This window comes from Onychostruthus taczanowskii, unplaced genomic scaffold (assembly GCF_017590055.1).
Source record: "Onychostruthus taczanowskii isolate IOZ18803 unplaced genomic scaffold, ASM1759005v1 scaffold131, whole genome shotgun sequence".
Taxonomy (NCBI): Eukaryota; Metazoa; Chordata; class Aves; order Passeriformes; family Passeridae; genus Onychostruthus; species Onychostruthus taczanowskii.
In genome coordinates this window covers 631,151-648,907 of record NW_024498474.1, presented here as the reverse complement: position 1 = coordinate 648,907, position 17,757 = coordinate 631,151, and the positions used below count along the sequence as shown (strand labels likewise).

Genomic DNA, 17,757 nt, shown 5'->3' with positions numbered 1-17,757 from the left:
GCACTTGAACATTTGCTTCTCTCTCACCATTTTACAATGCAAAACCTTTGGTGAGATAAAATAGCACACACAACACTCCTCTTCCTCCTTAACCAAATTTCTAGGTCAAACCTGTAAGCTTAAGAGGGATGCTGCAGAAATTTGACATGCCATTTTGAGCCGTGGTACACTTGCTTTCACTTTCTATTTATCATTAAAAGGAAGGAGCTGATTTCATCCCCTGCAATGCCTCAAGAGGCTACCTGGAACAGAGGCTAGGCAGAGTTAAAGGAATAAAGCAGCTATTCATTCAAAGGCCTTCAAAGGATACACCTTGGGCAGTACAAGAGCCTGGCTGTGGCTCTGCCCAAGATGGACCCAAAATGGACACAAGACGGATGACGAGTCACAAATTTTCACTTTTATAAGTTATGGCCCATTTACATATTGGGGTTAATGATCCAATTACAGTTTCAGCTTATGAAGTCCCATCCTCCCAGACTGCTCTCCTCAGTTCTCCATTGTTTATACTTCTCTGGGCCTGAAAGTACAATGATGTCCTTGTTCTTGGGCTGGAAAAGGATTGTTTTGTCTAACTACCCTGTGAAGAGGACTTGCTAACACTTTACACAAAGTTCAGAGTTACGCACCAAAGCAGCACAGAATCTGAAAAATATGAAAGCTAAAACTTAAGGCATCACAGACACCAAACAATTTTATTAGTCTAAACATGCCATAACAAACAGGAAATTCCCACCCTTCTGCAGAAGTCTCAGGTACAGCAAATATTCTTGGGAGAGATACCCTTAGCATATGATTCAGTGTATGAAAAACTGGAAAACTCAGCTGCAACTCTCTTAAGATAAAGGTACTTACCTGTCTACACTGTTTCTAAAGCAAGAGACAGACACACCCCACCCCCCAAAATAACTTTTATTTTTTTGTTTTACATGGTTAGAACACACAACTCTGGAAATAAAAAGAACAGAGCTTTCTTCAGCTTGGAAGGATGGAATCTTAAACACAAAATACAGTATAAAATAAGCATCTCACTAAAACCAGCACTAATTATTGACATTGGTCTGTCTCATTGTGCAACAGACACTGTTGGCTAAAATTCTTCTGCAGGTCTCCAAAAATCATGAACAATCCTGGAAAGAGCCCCTTCCTGCACACTGCTCCAATCCCCACAAACACCTGGCACAGAGAGCTCACTGGGGGCAGAGCAATGGCTCGGAGATGAGAACACTGCACACCGCTGCAGGTGATCCATCAGATTATTGCATCCACAGCAGAATTTGTAAGGAACACCACACTATAAAGAAAGAGTCTTGCCTAGAAATATTTGCACTTGATTTCTGAGCTGCTCTTTGTATTTGCTACTTCCCATTTCCCCTAAACTTCCTAAACTGATACTGTACGAAGCAATGAAATGTTCCTACCGATATTAGGATGCTTCAGGAGGCGACAGATTCTAGCTTCTCTCTCCAGTTTCTGGTGATCTGCACCAAAAGAAAGCAAAACAGTTGCTGTTAGTGTGAATATTAACATAGTTTAGTGTATTTGCTTTGGAGAATGATCACATCATCAACATCTCATGGAATCTTTAACAAGTTTTCATCCAAACTGTAATATTGAATTGATTTTTTTTACCTTTGGGTAGAGCAGGAGGCTGGAGCTCTGGACTTGCACATCACTGAGCCCTAACAGTCTTTTCTGGAGATAAAACACTACTGCTTGTGGCAAGCTCTGTTTTCTACTACAGACAACACAAAAATTCTAAAATACCAACTTCGGCAAATAGAACTGCTTGAAATGTAAAGAATATGCTTTGAACCTTTAAAATATTAAGAAATCTACAAGTTTAGAAAAAGCTGCTTTGGATGGCAACTTTGAAGAGTCAAAAATTTAGTATAAGATGTTAGAATGAAGAAGCTCAATCCTTACTGCAAAGTGTCCAGTTAGATATGTAGGTCAAAAGAACTGTAAAACAGATTTAAAATAAAACAGAGAAAGCAAACACCACCTTTAAAATACTTAACACTTTAAGTTTCTGACAGCACGTTCTAAATCTGGAAGAAAGAACAAGAAGGAAAACTTGTTTAATTTTTCTGCAGTTTGTACTTCCTACTATTTGCAGTCAACTCTAACAACAACTGAAGCAATTTTACATATGTCAACAGTGCAGATTATTTTCACATGCTTTTAAGAACTGGGATAGTTCTTAAGCTAGTCACTACTTGTCAACTGACCCACCATCCTTTCTGAGGCCTAGGAGCCTCCACCACTTGCATGAGAAAGTTTGTCAGCTTAACCCTCTCTGCCTTAAAATTTACTAAAAAACCCCCAGAAGTTAAATGCACTAAAAAGAACTATAAATCTGCATCATAAGCTTAAAGCTCTTTTTTTCAAGTTAAACTCTGCCACTGAGGTTTCCCATTAAGATTTCTGAATTCAGTTGCAGCAGGGCTGAAACATAAGCACAGACATCTACAGTTACAGTGCCTTCATGTCCAGCAGCTCTGGCTGTAACTTAATCTTGGGCTGAGCACTTGGCACATTACCCAGAGCAAGCAGGGAGTTGATCTGCAAGGCAAACTGAACTAAGCTGGGGTGAGAACAAAGATGAAAATGTGAACGCTGCCTCAAAAGCAAAGAAACAATCCAGGAGCTATTGGGCATTTTGTGCAGGAGCTGTGTCTCTGGTGCACCACCAGCTCTGCTTTCAAAGGCTGCTCTGTGCCACCTCCAGCTATATTTACAGATCAGCCAGCACAGCCAGAAACCTGGAAGGTGTCTGACAGTCCTCTATGAAGTGCTAAAAACATCCTGTGTCGACTCTTCAGGAATAACACAGCTATAATAAAGAACCTGATCTCCAACTGTGAATACAAAGTATAAACATTTGAAGTTTCTTTCTAACAACTGCTATATCACAGCTTCTGAACTGACACTAGATGTGATTAATATAATTTATTGATTATAACTGTATTGATTAAAAAAGCACGCCTGATATTTTTTAAATCACAGTAAAAACATCTTAGAGATGCTGCTGGATCCACTGCAATACATGAGAGTAACATCTACATCATCATCATTTTTACTGCCTGAATTATATATTCCCAGGTTTTTACTCCAAGTTGAGCCAGGATACTGATGGACACCAACCAGGTGTTCTCTGCTGTCATGTAAACCAGAACAAACAATGAGCTCTCTGCATTTAACTCCTTCAGTTGTTTGTGTCAGTAAGTGCTCTCACACCTGCTGGGTGATGCAGGTACCTCACAGCAGCAGCAAGAGCATTAAACATTCCCTGAGCCAGGCATTAAAGTGGACATTAAGGTCCAGAAGATGACAGAGGCACTTCCAAAGAAATAAAGCATTCCTTAGTGTTGTTAGAGGAGTAAGTCTGCAGCATCTAAGAGTTTGGGGGTGGGACCAAATGCAACTTGAACTTTGTGTGATATCCAAGAAAATGTCCCTCCTCTAAAATCGGCACGTTTGTTCTAGGAGTTTTAGGAAATCGTGTTCCTTCCTCTCCCCACTGGGTTTACTTACATGTACTTGCAACTGCTGTGCCACCCACAGCTATTTGTGTTACCCTGCCTCCTGCCAGGGCTCAAGTGCTGGGGAGCCAAAGGTGAATGTCAGAGGGCAAGGCACACCGAAATACTTCCAGCACTCAGCTCCCAAACATCTGAAGGGAAAGGTGTGCCACTGCAGAGTCCACTGGGAAACAAGGGGCCTGCCATACAGCCAGGGAAACTACCTAGCAGGCACAAACTCCCCAAACCTGAGAAAGTTTGGGTAGCATCTGGTGTCAAACATTTAGGTTACAACAGTATCAAAGGAAAAGTTGTGGAGAAAATAAATGCAATAATAGGTCACTTATCAAAGAAATCAAAGAAATTCAAGAGCTAATTCCTCTCAATTTTGACAACATATAATTCACCAGCTGAAACTCTTTTCCTGCCAGGTAAACATGAAAAATTATTATCAGGAGCAGGAAGCCAAGCTTGAAAGCCACACAGATAATAAAAAGGAGACACACAAGTACCTTTATATACTTGTTTCCTTTCCTCTGTTATAATGGCCTAGACTCAATTACAAACAGGTCTCCTACATTGTCTGCTTAAGAAACTGTAATTAATTGAAAAATACAAGCTCAAAACACAGCAAAGCAAATGCAGAAGAAGGAATGCTTTACAAATTCTAGATTACTTTATGAAAGCAAGTCTCCATTAGTGAACAATGGCCTCTACCACAGCAACAGCCTGTTGCCAAGATTGGAAAAATATCACTGCCTGTCAACCACTGATACCATTGGAAAGAGAGCAGCAATGTGAGAAATGTGGGTTTATTAATGGAGAAAACCTTGCAGCCACCTACAAGTAAGTTTAATCTGACATGGAGCCAAAAAACCCAAAAAATACCAACACGACTTAATGCACTGAACCATGAAAATCTCAGCCTTGGCAATAACTAATGAAATCCTGTGAAACCAGAAACAGACAGAATATAGCTGTAAAACTGGGGGTACTCATACACTGCATAAACTTAAAATCTTGAACTAGTCCTCATTCATATGAGGACAGTTCTTCTAACAGATCCAAAGCTAATATTATAATTTATGACACCTGCCTCAGAAAATTAGACTGCCTGCATTGAGCTTCCAGTAGGTAGGCAAATAAAATAATGATTTCAGCAGTATCAATATTTGCCTTCTTACAAAAGCTTACACATGTAGACTCCACACTTTTCTTGGATTACATCAAAACATATGTAACAATATAATGATACAACATATCATTAAAGATGGATAATGTATATGTTTAATTATGTATTGCACATCTTAGTATATGAAAACATATAATTAATGTCTTCAGCACATCTCTCTTCTACTAAAGTACCACAAATCTCCACCCAAAGTGCTGATCCTGCATGACCACCCAAGCTGAGCTTGGCACCAGGGCAGAAACGTGCACCTCTCACCACCCATCAACACTGGTATCTAAAATGCAAACATCTCCAAAGCAAAGAATCTTTCTAACAAGTATCTGTAGCAACTTTAGTTGCTTTTTGTTATTTTATTATTAGAGCTGGCAGCCCACAGAGAACAATATAAAAGCATTTCCCCAATGTCCCTTGCATTGTCTTGTCCATTTCTTATTTTCCCCCAGGATTGAGTGAATAGATTATTCGTCAGTATGAGGTGAAGCATGTTTTGGCAAATGGCTCATCTTTTTGAGAATGGTCTCTACAGCCTGTTTCCTACTCTCTGCAATCCAGTTAACACTTGTATTTTCCATGTTTTTCTTTACACAGCTAAATGAAGACAAAACAAGGAGCACTAACTTTGAAGGGGCTCTTCAGATGCCACCGCAGCCCCAGAGCACCTTGATGCTGTTACATTCTGCCATGGAAATCAGAAAAGGACTGCAGAAAAGCTGCCAACAGAACACAGGTTAACAGAGCAAAAACTTCCCCTCTCACTACCTGATTTTGTCAACTTTGCTGACAACTGTCTAGAGCACAACAAAGCATCCAGTCTCATGAAATGTAAATATTTGTGATTTGAGGGCATGCTGTGCGTAGGAATAGTGCTGTAAAAGACACTTGCTTTAAGCCCAGCAATGTGGTTTATACACAATCTAACTGCATCAAATGCAGCTTCTAAACCCTCTCTGATGAGGCATTAAAGCTCTGGAAACAGCCCAGTTCTATTTCTTAGACCTGACCATTTCTGTAAGTTGAAGTCACTAGTGGGTGTCCTGGTTTCTGCTAGGATAATTCCCTTCCTAGAGACGGGCACAGTGCTAAATTCTGCATTTAGGATGAGAACCACATTGATCCCACAGGGATGTTTCAGCTGCTGCTATAAGCAGTTTGCACTGAGGCAGCTGCTCACAGCACCCCAGAGGCTGGGGCTGCCCTGCTGGAGAGCAGCTGTGCAGAGAAAGACCTGCAGGACTGGGTGGACAACAGGGGGTCCAAGAGGCAGCAGTGCCTCAGGGGCCAAAGATGCCAGTGGTATCCCGGGGTGTGTGGGGAGGAGCGTGGCCAGCAGGATGAGAGGTGATCCCCCCGTGGGGCCACATGTGCAGCACTGCCTCCAGGTCTGGGCTCCCCAGCTCAAGACAGACAAGGAAGGACAGGGAAGGGCAATGGAGCACCTCTCTCATGAAGAAAGGCTGAGGGAACTGGGCCTCTTTAGCCTGAGGAAGAAATGGCTGTAGAGGGAACCTTACCAACACAAGCAAATTAGGCTGAGGGAACTGGGCCTCTTTAGCCTGAGGAAGAAATGGCTGAGAGGGAACCTTACCAATACAGGCAAATTCCCTAAGAGTGGCTGTCAAGAGGAGGATGAGGCCAGACTTTTCCCAGTGGTGCCCAGTGACAGGACAAGGGGCAACAGACACAAACTGGAGCACAGGAAATTCCATATGAATATGAGCAAAAACTTCTCAGCTGTGAGGGTGACATGAGTAATGAGTACCTGAGTAATGCAACAAGCTGATCAGAGAGGCTGTGGAGTTTCCTTCTCTGGAAATACTCAACATTCACCTGGACATCGTCCTGTGCAACCTGCTCCAGCTGAACCTACCTTAGCAGGGGACTGGATTAGAGATTTCCAGAGGTCCTTTCCAACCCCAAACATTCTCTGATAAACTTGGGGGGAAGCTGGCTGGGGGCTGCTGCTCAGGAACTGAGTAGACACTGGTCCATGAGCAGTTGCATCATGCATCACTTATTTTCTATGTTTTAATTCTTTTATCACCATCCTCCTCCTATTATTTATTATTATTCTCTCTTTTCTGTCTTAGTGAACTACCTTTAACTCAACTCACAAATCTTCATTTTATTTCTTCTGATTGTCTCCCCAGTCCTCCTGCAGGGTGTAGGAAGAGGGACCGAGTGAGGGAGGCTGTGTGGTAGCTGCCTCTTTGGTCAAACCACGCCAGTGGGGACCAATAGCATTACTAAGCCCCTGCCTGAGCTGCTTCTTATGAAAGGCAATTTACAGATCTTTAGCAGGTTGCAAGCATTCATTTTCAGCTGGTAAGATAAAACAAGAACCACATTTATTCATGTAACAGTCCATCACACAGCTCTTGGAATTTTCTATTACTGAGTTCATGCTACAGCAGTGCTCACGGATAAACCTCAGTTACCTCCCCTGCTATTCTCAAAGCAGTAAATGCTAAGCAATACAGTCCTTCAATTCCCAAAAGCACTTTTTCAACACGAGTGCCCCAGCATTCAGTACCTGCTCCTGGGGAGATATTTGAACAGAGTCATTCCTTATTCCTCTCTTTCTAGTATTTATAGCTGGGAAAGTGGGACATGCTTAGAACAAACAATTGCAGACCCTGCGAGTGCTCATGTGAGCCACCCCCTAATGTTTCCCCAGCAGAATCACGTGCCAGGTGCTCATTGCTATAAAGGCATCTTCTCCATGGATACCCCGCTCCGCAATGGGCAGGAGCACGCGACAACAATAGCACAGCCAATTCTTCTATTAGGCCATTGGTCAAAAGCATCAACAGAGCAGAAATCAGGGCACTGAGTATGCCTCCAGTTATTTCTGTGGCTGTGCTCCCAGACACACTTCTCTTCACCAAGCGGCTGAATATCAAGGAAAAGCAGAAGATATTAATTTATTTTACAAAGCAAAGACGCTTTGTAAAATAAAGAACAAACCCCACACCTGTAGAGCTTCAAATTCTGCCCCACAGCATTAAGAAAACAAAAGGCACATTTGTACTCAGCTGCAAAGGCCTCCAACAATAACAGTTCTCAGCTGACTGATGTTCCTGCAAGGCTTTCTTCCACTTCCCACCCGCTTTCTGTGTTAATATTTTACCCCTCACAGTGTGTGAGACATTGATAAATGGACACAGAGACCTGATTCCCATCCACAAAGCACAGATCACAGAGGCAGAGACACTGCGAGTGTCTTTAGGGCACTTTATCAGACACTTTGTCCCTGATTTCTACAACGCCTGCTCTGATCAAAGGTGCAGAGCATTCTTGCATTTGTGCTGTTTCTAGCACTGCTGCTAAAGCTGACGAGTACCTGACTTCACGTGAGCTGGCAAAAGGAGTGAAGACAACACGTGACATTAACTGCAAAGCACTGAACCCACATGATTTTCCTTATTTCCATAATTTGTGTTTAACCATGCCCATAACAAACAGAGAAAAGAGATCAGCAGAATGGAATGAACGCAAACATTGCCATCTTATTGCAAAGGTTTTGTACCTTTCTGGGGATTTCTCATGGGCAGCCGCAGCTCCTCACAGCACTGACTCCTTCTCAGCACAGCCAACAAACTCTATCTAACTTCTCGAGCAGCCAACCTGCTCTTTTACAATACCCACCCTAATTGGATCCAGCTGTGGCCTATTAAGGGCAGGCCTGTTCTTAATTCTTCATAATTAGCACAGCTATAACTCCTTAGGGGTGAGATTACCTTCATCACTATCTCTATTCTCCTACATTCCACCCATCCACACGCAAACTGGACTTCACCCAGTTGTTGGGAACCTTCAAACAGTCCCCAAGAGCACACATTCACACACTACTGAGCTCAAGCTAAGAAATGCTATTTTTTCATCTTTTCTCTCTCTCATTTGCTGTGAATTGGAACAGCCAGCTGGCAATTCACTCACTTCACTCTTCTGACTCAGAAAAACAACAAAAATATTAGTGGAAGCCTAGAACTGCTCTTATATATGTGTATTAATTGTTTTCTTCAATATAAGGTACGTGCACAACTACATATAGCAGTTTTATATATATTATTTTATTACATAAACAGCACAGAATGAAGTACTGTAAACTCTTCAGAGCCAAAGTAAACAGAAAGGGCCTGAGAGACACAGGTGTGGGTGTGATCACCTGGTCACCACCATCTGTTTGCCACCAGTCTGCACCTGACACTTAACTCTGTGCACCCTGTGTTCCATCTTGTCCCTATCCCCTCTTTCCACCTGACCCATCCAGTGCTGTGCCTTGTAGCACCTCCCTGATGCACCTCCATGCAAGGCTTACATTTGCCATAACAGGAAAAGCTGAATGCACTTCACATCCTCGATCTTCCCCTTGGGTTTTTTTGTGACTCAAACTTGCCAATTCCTAGAGTTGATGGTCAGCCAAGTCTTCTTCAGCCATTCCCCTTCCATTCCTACATAACTGCATATCCTTCATTTTGCATGCTGGGAGCTCATCCCTTATTTCACTGCCCTCCTTTCATTTTTGGCTCTCAAAGCTGCCTGCCCTCTACCTGTTTAAATTCTGCTGATAAATATGTGAGTGCATTCAGTATCCCTCATTTTTTGCAGCTTCTATTTTCTACTGAACTGTTTAAAATTTTTTAGGCTTCACAGTTCTCTTGGCTCATTTCCTGCAGAAAGTTGCAATTTTCAGGAAACAATATTTGAAAAAAAGATGTTAGGAATCGAAAGTAAGTCAGGAAAATAAATCATGTAAGGTGCCTGGAACTTGAGGTGTAGACTCATCAGTCTAATGAACATCTAATAAAGCATCTGTTTGCACTCAAACAGTTCACAGGAGAGGGATGGGCTGCAGGACATACTTGACTTGACTGCCTTGCTGACCTCCAGTCCTACAGAGCCCATCTTAAACACATTAAATCCATTAACAACACTAAACTCTGAGCAGACTCTTGTCTGATAACTAAAATTTTGAAGGCACCCTCAAATTCTCAACTGATGCAGCAAGACATGCAGGAGAAATAGTAATTTTCCTCACAAAAGTTATTAAAACAATATTATCTAATAACAAAAGAAAAAAATCCAGCTTACTATAAAGTCAAAACGCACTGTCAGCTACTGCAATATGTAAGTAGCAGATTGTTAATTTGAAATAAATTGTGAGCTTCTGACTGATGCCAGCTTATTTTAATATAAATGAGTAATTACTACATGCAAGACTGGTGTCAAGTCATGATTTGTGACAGCCACTTGGCTGGGACACACAAAAGTTACTGATTTTGAAGCTGCTGCAGAGAGCAAATTCTGAACTCTGACTTGAGGTTTTCACTTTGTCAACCCTTATTTTTGGAAATTCTACCAATGGTCACCATATTTTTCCTTATAGATGTAATTTCTATGAGGTGCATTAGTTGTTTGTGAATTTTTTAAACAGAGGATGACCAGTGAGGACGTTCAGTTCACTGACAGCTTATGGATGAGAGAGTGTTCCATATTCAATAGAAAGGGAAATTCCATTGTGCAGAAAAGGTCAACAACTTTTATTTCCAATATTTCCTGTAGTCACTGTTACTTTAAAACTGAACATTACACATGACTTGTCCTACCAGAGGCTAAGGGCTTCCTTTATGCAAATACACTCAAAATCACTGACATTTATCTTAATAAAGCTCATGGACTTTAACTCCCTAGGAGGAAACAACTGTAGAACTAGAATCAAGTCCAAATAGAACAAAAACAATGATTTGGCAGCTCCCATTATGACTCAGAGGAAATTTAAGCAGCACATCAAAGCCAAAGCTTTTCATAACAAGAAGAAACACTAAGAATACATAAGCACATGCCTCCAGGACTGTTTCATCAAAAATAACAGTAGGCATCACTTGTATTATAGGACTAATGATAAAAAAATATCCTGATGCCTAAGCCTCAGTCTTTAGGAAACAGTAGGTCACAGGTAAAGTCATTATTTCTTCATGGCCATAAAAAGCTAAAACAATATAAATAATAAACTCAAAAAGGAGTTCCACATTCAGTTGTAACTTGATTGTCTTCCATCCGTTAACTTGCTTTACAACAAAGAAGTGGATTATGACTAACCCACTGTATTAATTTTTTTCTGCTAAGTTGCTAAGCCTTTACTCATAATAAAAACAAATCTCCTCCTCAAATACCATGTGCATGAATAGCATTTAACCATCTGAAGCTTTATATTACATCAATCTTTGATACCAGGACACTGACGCCATGACCTCTAAGCTGCGTGTGTACGATCTTTTGCAAGAGGATTGTCTTGACATTATTTTTAGAATCATTTTCTTGCAGAGAAAGAGAGTTGCAATTCACTTGGTTTGTAAAACCAATCATCAAAAAAAGAAATACAAGCCTTGCAAAGACATACTTGTAAAAGACGTCCCCAAAAGGAGTGTTTTTATTTAAAAACAAATCACAGAGGAGAGCCAGTGTCCAAGTGGAAGCCAGTCATGAGAGGAATTCCTGAGGTCAAGTGTTGGAATCGGTGCTCTCGAACACCTTTGTCAGGGATGTGGACAATGGCATTGAGCACCCACAGCGAGCCCGCCGGCAGCACGGAGCCGCGGGCTGGGCTGGACACGCTGGACAGAAGGGATGGCACCTAGAGGGACCTCGGCCCGTGGGACCCTCAGGAAGGCTCAGCAGGGCCAAATGCACGTTGAACATGACCTGGCAACGCGCACATGGAGCCCAGAAATCCAACCACATCCTGCATCCAAACAAGTGTGGCAGCAGGGCAAGGGAGGCAGCTCTTCCCCTTGACTCCACTCTCAGGGGATCCCACCTGCCATGCTGTATCCAGGCCTGGAGGTCCCAAGGTAAGATGAGGCCGTGTTGGAGCGAGTTGAGGAGGCCATGAACATGCTCACAGGGATGGGGCACCTCTGCTCTGGAGCCTGACTGGGAGAACTCAAGATGCTCAGCCTGGAGAAGAGGTTTCAGGAAGACCTGAGAGCCCCTTCCCATGCCTGAAGGGCCACAGGAGAGCTGGAGAGGGACTTGGGACAAGAGCCTTGAGTGTCAGGGCAAGGAGGAAAGGCTTCAAACCACCAAAGGGTAAGACTAGCTCCAAGGATGAAATTCCTCCCTGTGAGGGTGGGCAGGCCCTGGCACAGGGTGCCCAGAGAAGCTGTGGCTGCCTTGTCCCTGCAAGCATTCAAAACCAGGCTGGATGCGGCTTGGAACAACCTGGGATAGTGGAAGGTATCTGTGGAATGAGACGATTTTCAAGGCCCCTTCCAACCCTAAACATTCTAGGATTCTATGAAGTTCCTAATTTGTTTTATTTCAGTAAGACATGCCTAAATAGCTTGTCTGACTCAACAGCTCTGCTTGTTCTACAGACAGTAAATAAAGATGCCCCCAGGCAAGGAAGTCTGAGGGTTTTTTTCTTGTTTTAATTAAGGTAAGGAGAAAATAAACAGGATTTTTATAAACAGCCACAAATAAAAGTTCAAGCAAGCATTAACAGGTAGTTAAACTTCAGCTTTCGACAAATTTGGGAGATTTACTGGGTAAACAAACTCTCTCCCTTAAATGTGTGTTTGCCTTAGAGTCTGCACTGTGTGCCATATGCTATGCCCAGAAGATATAGAATATAATCAGTGTATGTAAGACAATCAAAAGGATATATAAGATAACCAAAGCAAGTGTAAGTATACAGAACTCCTGCAGAAGATGAAGCCATCATCTAGTGCTGCAGGCAGGAAGCCCCAGGAGGAAAGCCATCCTCCTTAATGGACAGTGGTTGCACAAAACCTGCCTAAAGGGATTTAAGCTTTTTCCCACTATTAAGGGAATTAACACTTGTTTATTTGCACGTGTAGTGTTAGTTCCCAAGCTGCTGGCCTTTTCCCAAGCCACTGAGCTTCTTGGGAAACAGTAGGAAACTGGGTTATCTCTCTGTTGGCAAAACAAACAGAGCAAGCAAATCATTCTGTACCTCAGGAAAATAAAAGAACCACCCAATAACCCCACTGTGTAAAAGAACAGCTGACACATTCCAGTTTCTCACAGTGTCAGGTTCAACCCCTTAAAGAGCATTGAAGATGGGATCAATCTTTTAAAACCACACACTCTCAGGGATATAACCAACCCAGCCAACAGCCCATTCCAGATAATGAATGTTTATCCCTCGTTTCTGTAAAAAAAGAACTCAGGGAAGATGTTTTAATATTCCAGAGACTCCAAATTCTGGCACAGTGACAAATACTAGCTGTCTAAGAGGGAAATACTGGAGTATCATTGATATTAGCATTGCACAGTATTTTACTGATGTTATAAAAGAAAACAAGAAAGTAATCAATATTAATTGGGGAATCATCGAATCTGATTAGCCTGATGATTTAGAGAAAATAAGTATATAAGAACATATTTACAGCAACATCATTTTTTTTAAGTACCCACTCTGTCACTTTCAGTCCGGGATTTTATTATTCTGATTAGAGATTGTATGGCTGAGGTTTTTATTGCCAAACCCCAATCACTGATGCAAGTAGGGCTTTGAAAAAAATCACAGCATGGGGCACTGGCAAAATACAGCAGACACCCATGACAACCCATCCCCCCACCAAGAAAAGAAGGAGCCCAAACCACAACTAAACCACCAGAAATAAACGTAATTGAGAGTGAGAGGAAAGATTTTTCAATTTACTCAGCAGAAAACCTCTCCACCAGATAGAGGTTACATAAAAACAAAAAATTAAAAATAATGTTCTGTTCAATCCCTCTTCCCTTTAAGTATCAGTCTTTGGTAATGTCATCTTTTTTCCTGGAATCTGCTGAAAAACCAAAAAAATTATTTAATGGAAATACTTTAAATCATGGATGTTATGCACCACTATTATTAAACCACCACATTCAATGTGGTTGCCCTGGTACAGCTCAACGTTCTACTTACCATAGAGAATAACTGAAACTATTGCAGAAAATGAAACTATTATAGATAAACCCCCAACCTTTCTCTTTTAAAGCTCAGAAGGAACTGGAGGAGAGGAATAACCCAGCCCCCAGTTGTGTTATTTAATTAAAACTGCCACCTCTAATTGAATTACTGGCAAAGCACTGGGGAGATAGTCCCACTGCTACACCAAATTTATAAAACAGAAGTTCATTACTTCTATGCTGTATTTGCCCACAGTCCTTTCAGCTAATTCCAGGAGCTCACAGCCAGTATGGAACGCCCCTCGGAGATGGAAAGGCTTTGCAGTTCAGCACAGAAAAAGGACCACAGCACCTTCTCTTCTGCAGCATCCAGGAACTGACACAGAAAGCACTGATAAAAAATGTTGCAAAGCAGCAACTCTCAGCTTCTTTCCAGTACAGCTCATCATTTCCCATGACAGTGACTGAGCACCGGCCCCGGCTGCCCAGCGAGGTAGGCTGTGCAGTGTCCATCCCTGGAGCTGTACCAAAGCCATCTGGACATGCCCTGAGCATCCTGCTCGAGCAGGGGGACTGGAGCAGCCAGCCTCCAGAGGCTTTCCAGCCTCAGCCAGGAGTGACTCTGGGAGCCAGCAGCCTGAAGGAATCCCAGGTGCTGGATATCCCGCACCAGCCGACTGTCACGGACATTTGGCCTCCGTGTCTTCACGCACAAGTGTTTCAAATGATTGGCACAGTCCTCATTCCCCGAGCAAACAGTTGTAAGCGTTTTCCAGAGGGGGTTCCAAAGTCTGGACTGGTGTTAAACCAAGCCCTCCAATACCCTCTTCAAAGCAGGATTACCTGTTCCAGGCCCCCACAGGAACTCCTGAGAGCACACACTCTCCCAAAGCCCTCACCTCCTGGCACATCAAGACTGCACTTGTGCAACTGAGTAGACGCTTCCCATGTTAAGAACTCAAAGAAGTTTGCTGCTTAGGTAATGGTTATTTTATTCACAGCACCCTGACTAATCTGCCATGGACTTGTCACTCTGAGCTATCCCACTTAACCCAATTAAATTATCCCAATTAACTGTATCCACTCCGCCCCTTTGCACACCAGTTTGTGATTGCTCAGGTGAAAGGAAGTGAAAGAAGCCACCTGGTTAGCTTAAAGAGGGCACCCATCGTGACAGACACTTGCTGGCAAGAGCACCAGGATCAGGCTGCTAGCAGAAATACCCTGAATTCCCCAGACTAGGTGTGGAGATGTTGGTTTCTGGCACCTAGTCCTGCACTGCCTGAACCAAGCACGCAATGATACCTACCACAAAGACAGCTGAGCAGATTTTTCTCTGGAATCTGCCCCTTTTTGCTCCTCAGGCAACCCCATCTCCTGCACGATGACTATGACAATGCTCCCTTACGCTATGCCGACCGGAGTGACAGTGCCAAGGAAAACATGGCTCTGAAGTGCCCAGCTTTCACATTCCTCCAGCCTGACTCATGAGCTGTATTCCTGACAGGCTGTGTGCGGGTTATTGTGCACCATGTATGAACACAGGCGCCTCCAACCTTCACCCAGCCAGCTCCCACACGCGTGACACTGCCAATAAAGGCCCTGCAAGATGAGCACAGCCTCACAGAGCACCCACCACGTCTCAAAGGTACCACAGAGAACACCAAAATCTTGGTTATCACTGCAACACCAGCAGCACAATTACCTCTGTCATGGAGCTCACTGTTACCCGCTCATTCCTGAGTATAACAAAAGGTAGATTTTTTTTTTTTTTCAATTAGGAATTTAGAGGAGCTCTTACTCAGAGAAAAGCTAATAGTCACCTCAATAAACAAAGCCAGAAACTCACACCCTTCCTTGGCAGAGGGCCAGGCACTGTAGTCATTACTCTGGGAGAACTCTCACTGATGGAACTGCTCCACAGCACGCACAGCGTGACTCATGCTGCAAAAACTTGGCTCCTGGAGTTGTTTCCCATCTAATTAAAATTCACTCAAACATCCCACAATCCAGCTTTTACCATAACAGTATCAGTATCTGTGTCTGCAGCCAAAAGACTATTCAGCACCACAAACTGGCTGCAGAGGTAGCAAATACACCTAACACTGAAAGAGATACTGAAAATTATCTATTTTGTTGCCTCTCTCCTCAAAGGCCCCAGTCACAGGCAGCCAGAAATTAAGCTGTTGCCTGGTTGGATTTTTCTTTTAAGAATCCATGGAAGCAGCAGTGCTACCATATAAAAGAAACACATGTGAACAAAGTAGCTGTTGCCATATATTTTAGGCTAGCCTAAAAGATTTATTGGACATGGCTTGCTTCAGTTTTTCCTCCCATGGGATTTGTACAAACTGTTCTGTTGCCTTTTATTTTTAATTGGATATTTTGAAGCCATGTTTAGCTCATTTATCTTTATTAGTTTTCTTTCTAGTTTAAGTCTCTGGAGAATTTTCTCTGTTTAAAAACAGTCCAAAGATACCAGTGAAGAGCTGGTGACCTGTGCAACTATCAGGCATACAAAAATAAGATAAACTATTAAATGAGCATTTTTCTCTTGCCAACTAGATCTCTTGGATTTGTCTCTTGATGTGACCTTGTGGATCAAGCTACAACCAAAGCCTTTGCCACGTGGCTGCTAAAAGGAAGCTACACTTGAAGTTTCTTAAGCATGCACTAACCACAAAGAAATTATGAAAATAAACGAAGAAAGTACTTAGTTTTATTGTCTTGGCCTTTGAAAAAAAAATCCAATCAACCGAAATACAAAAAAGTAAAACCAATGTTCCTACTAAGAATAAAAAAACTAAACAAATACTTTTACTAATATTGTAATCAAAGTACAAAAGACTTAAAAGAAGAAAAATCTCCACCTTTAAACCTCAATTTTACTGCACTGGAACTGCTGTTCTTTAGATGTTTAAAAATAGAGAGGCAGAAAATCAACTCTTCCATTAGCAACAAGTCTGTCATCTGGAACACAGACTTTTCTCATCATTTGTGATGTCCAAATGACGCTTTTAGTTTCATTCTAAATCATGAGCCATGGCTGTATTTCCTTCAAGGTTCTGAGCACACAGGCTCTCCCTCCTAAGCCCTGGTGCTCCCAGTCAAGCTGGCCTCAACAGCCTCAGTGTGAGCTCTAAGAGAAGCTCTGCCAGCATGAGAAAATATTTAGGTATTGACACTGCTCATAAAAACATTAAGACTTCACCTTTGCAAGGGCCGTGGAACAACAACAAAAATCAAAAATGCCTCTGTCAGGCTTTCAGAGGCCAAGAGAATCACAGTCCAGAGAGAGTAAAAGCACAAAGCCCACTGAAAAGACAACTAAAATTGACTGTGCAGCTTCACAGCAAATGAGGTTTACGTATGCAGAAGTCAAGCTTCAGTCTGTGGGGTTTCAGTGTGAATCAGGAAGCTCCCCTGTACAGTCATCACAAAACACTTTGCTCTACAAGCTATTTGCACCAACTGCTTTGCCTTCTGCTCCTGGGTGAACAGCCTGATGTCCTATACCAGGAAAGAGTCACAATCAACTGAATTTATAACTTTACAAATGAAGTTCAGGAAAACATCTGTCTAAAGGACATCAGATCTCAGGTTGTCAGGATAAAATGTAGAAATATTAACGTATTAAGAGCAGTGAGCTAGATAGCCAAAAGGAAAACTAGACAGGTTTCAGACACAAGATCTGCATTTTCCCCTTAATTCTCAAGCTGAAACAGATTTACAATTACACATCTCATTCCTAGAAATTCCTTTTCCCAGCTACAGGCTTTGGGCCTCCACGTTCACACTTGTGCACATTTTTAGAAATCCCTGCTCCACATTTGTAAACAATCCTGCACAAAAGTTAAAAAAAAGTCACCATTGAAAGTACTCTCTGTTTAAGCGTGCTTTAGTGCATCCCATGGATACAGGTATGAAGCAGCTGGAGATGTGGAATTTGCAAATATGAAATGACTGAGCAAGGGTGAAGTACCAACTTGAATGTCAGAAGCAAAAAAGGTAAAAGCAAACCACAAACGTGTTAAGAGCACAGAGAATATGAACAGATCTAAAAAGTTCTTGACTGCAGCGCTGAGGCAGCACCCACTGAACAGCTTCCACTTGATCTGTTCACCC

At 42.4% G+C, this 17,757-nt stretch overlaps 1 protein-coding gene across 19 annotated transcripts in view; it reads right to left on the bottom strand.

Moving 5' to 3' along the window:
* CAMK2D (calcium/calmodulin dependent protein kinase II delta) overlaps nt 1-17,757 on the bottom strand; it is a 121,196-nt gene that overhangs the window by 71,673 nt on the left and 31,766 nt on the right. For all 19 annotated transcript variants that reach the window (XM_041396814.1, XM_041396809.1, XM_041396813.1 and 16 more), the window contains exon 4: nt 1,422-1,481. In XM_041396814.1, coding sequence (XP_041252748.1) covers nt 1,422-1,481 — 60 coding nt within the window. The remainder of the gene's footprint in view (nt 1-1,421; nt 1,482-17,757) is intronic.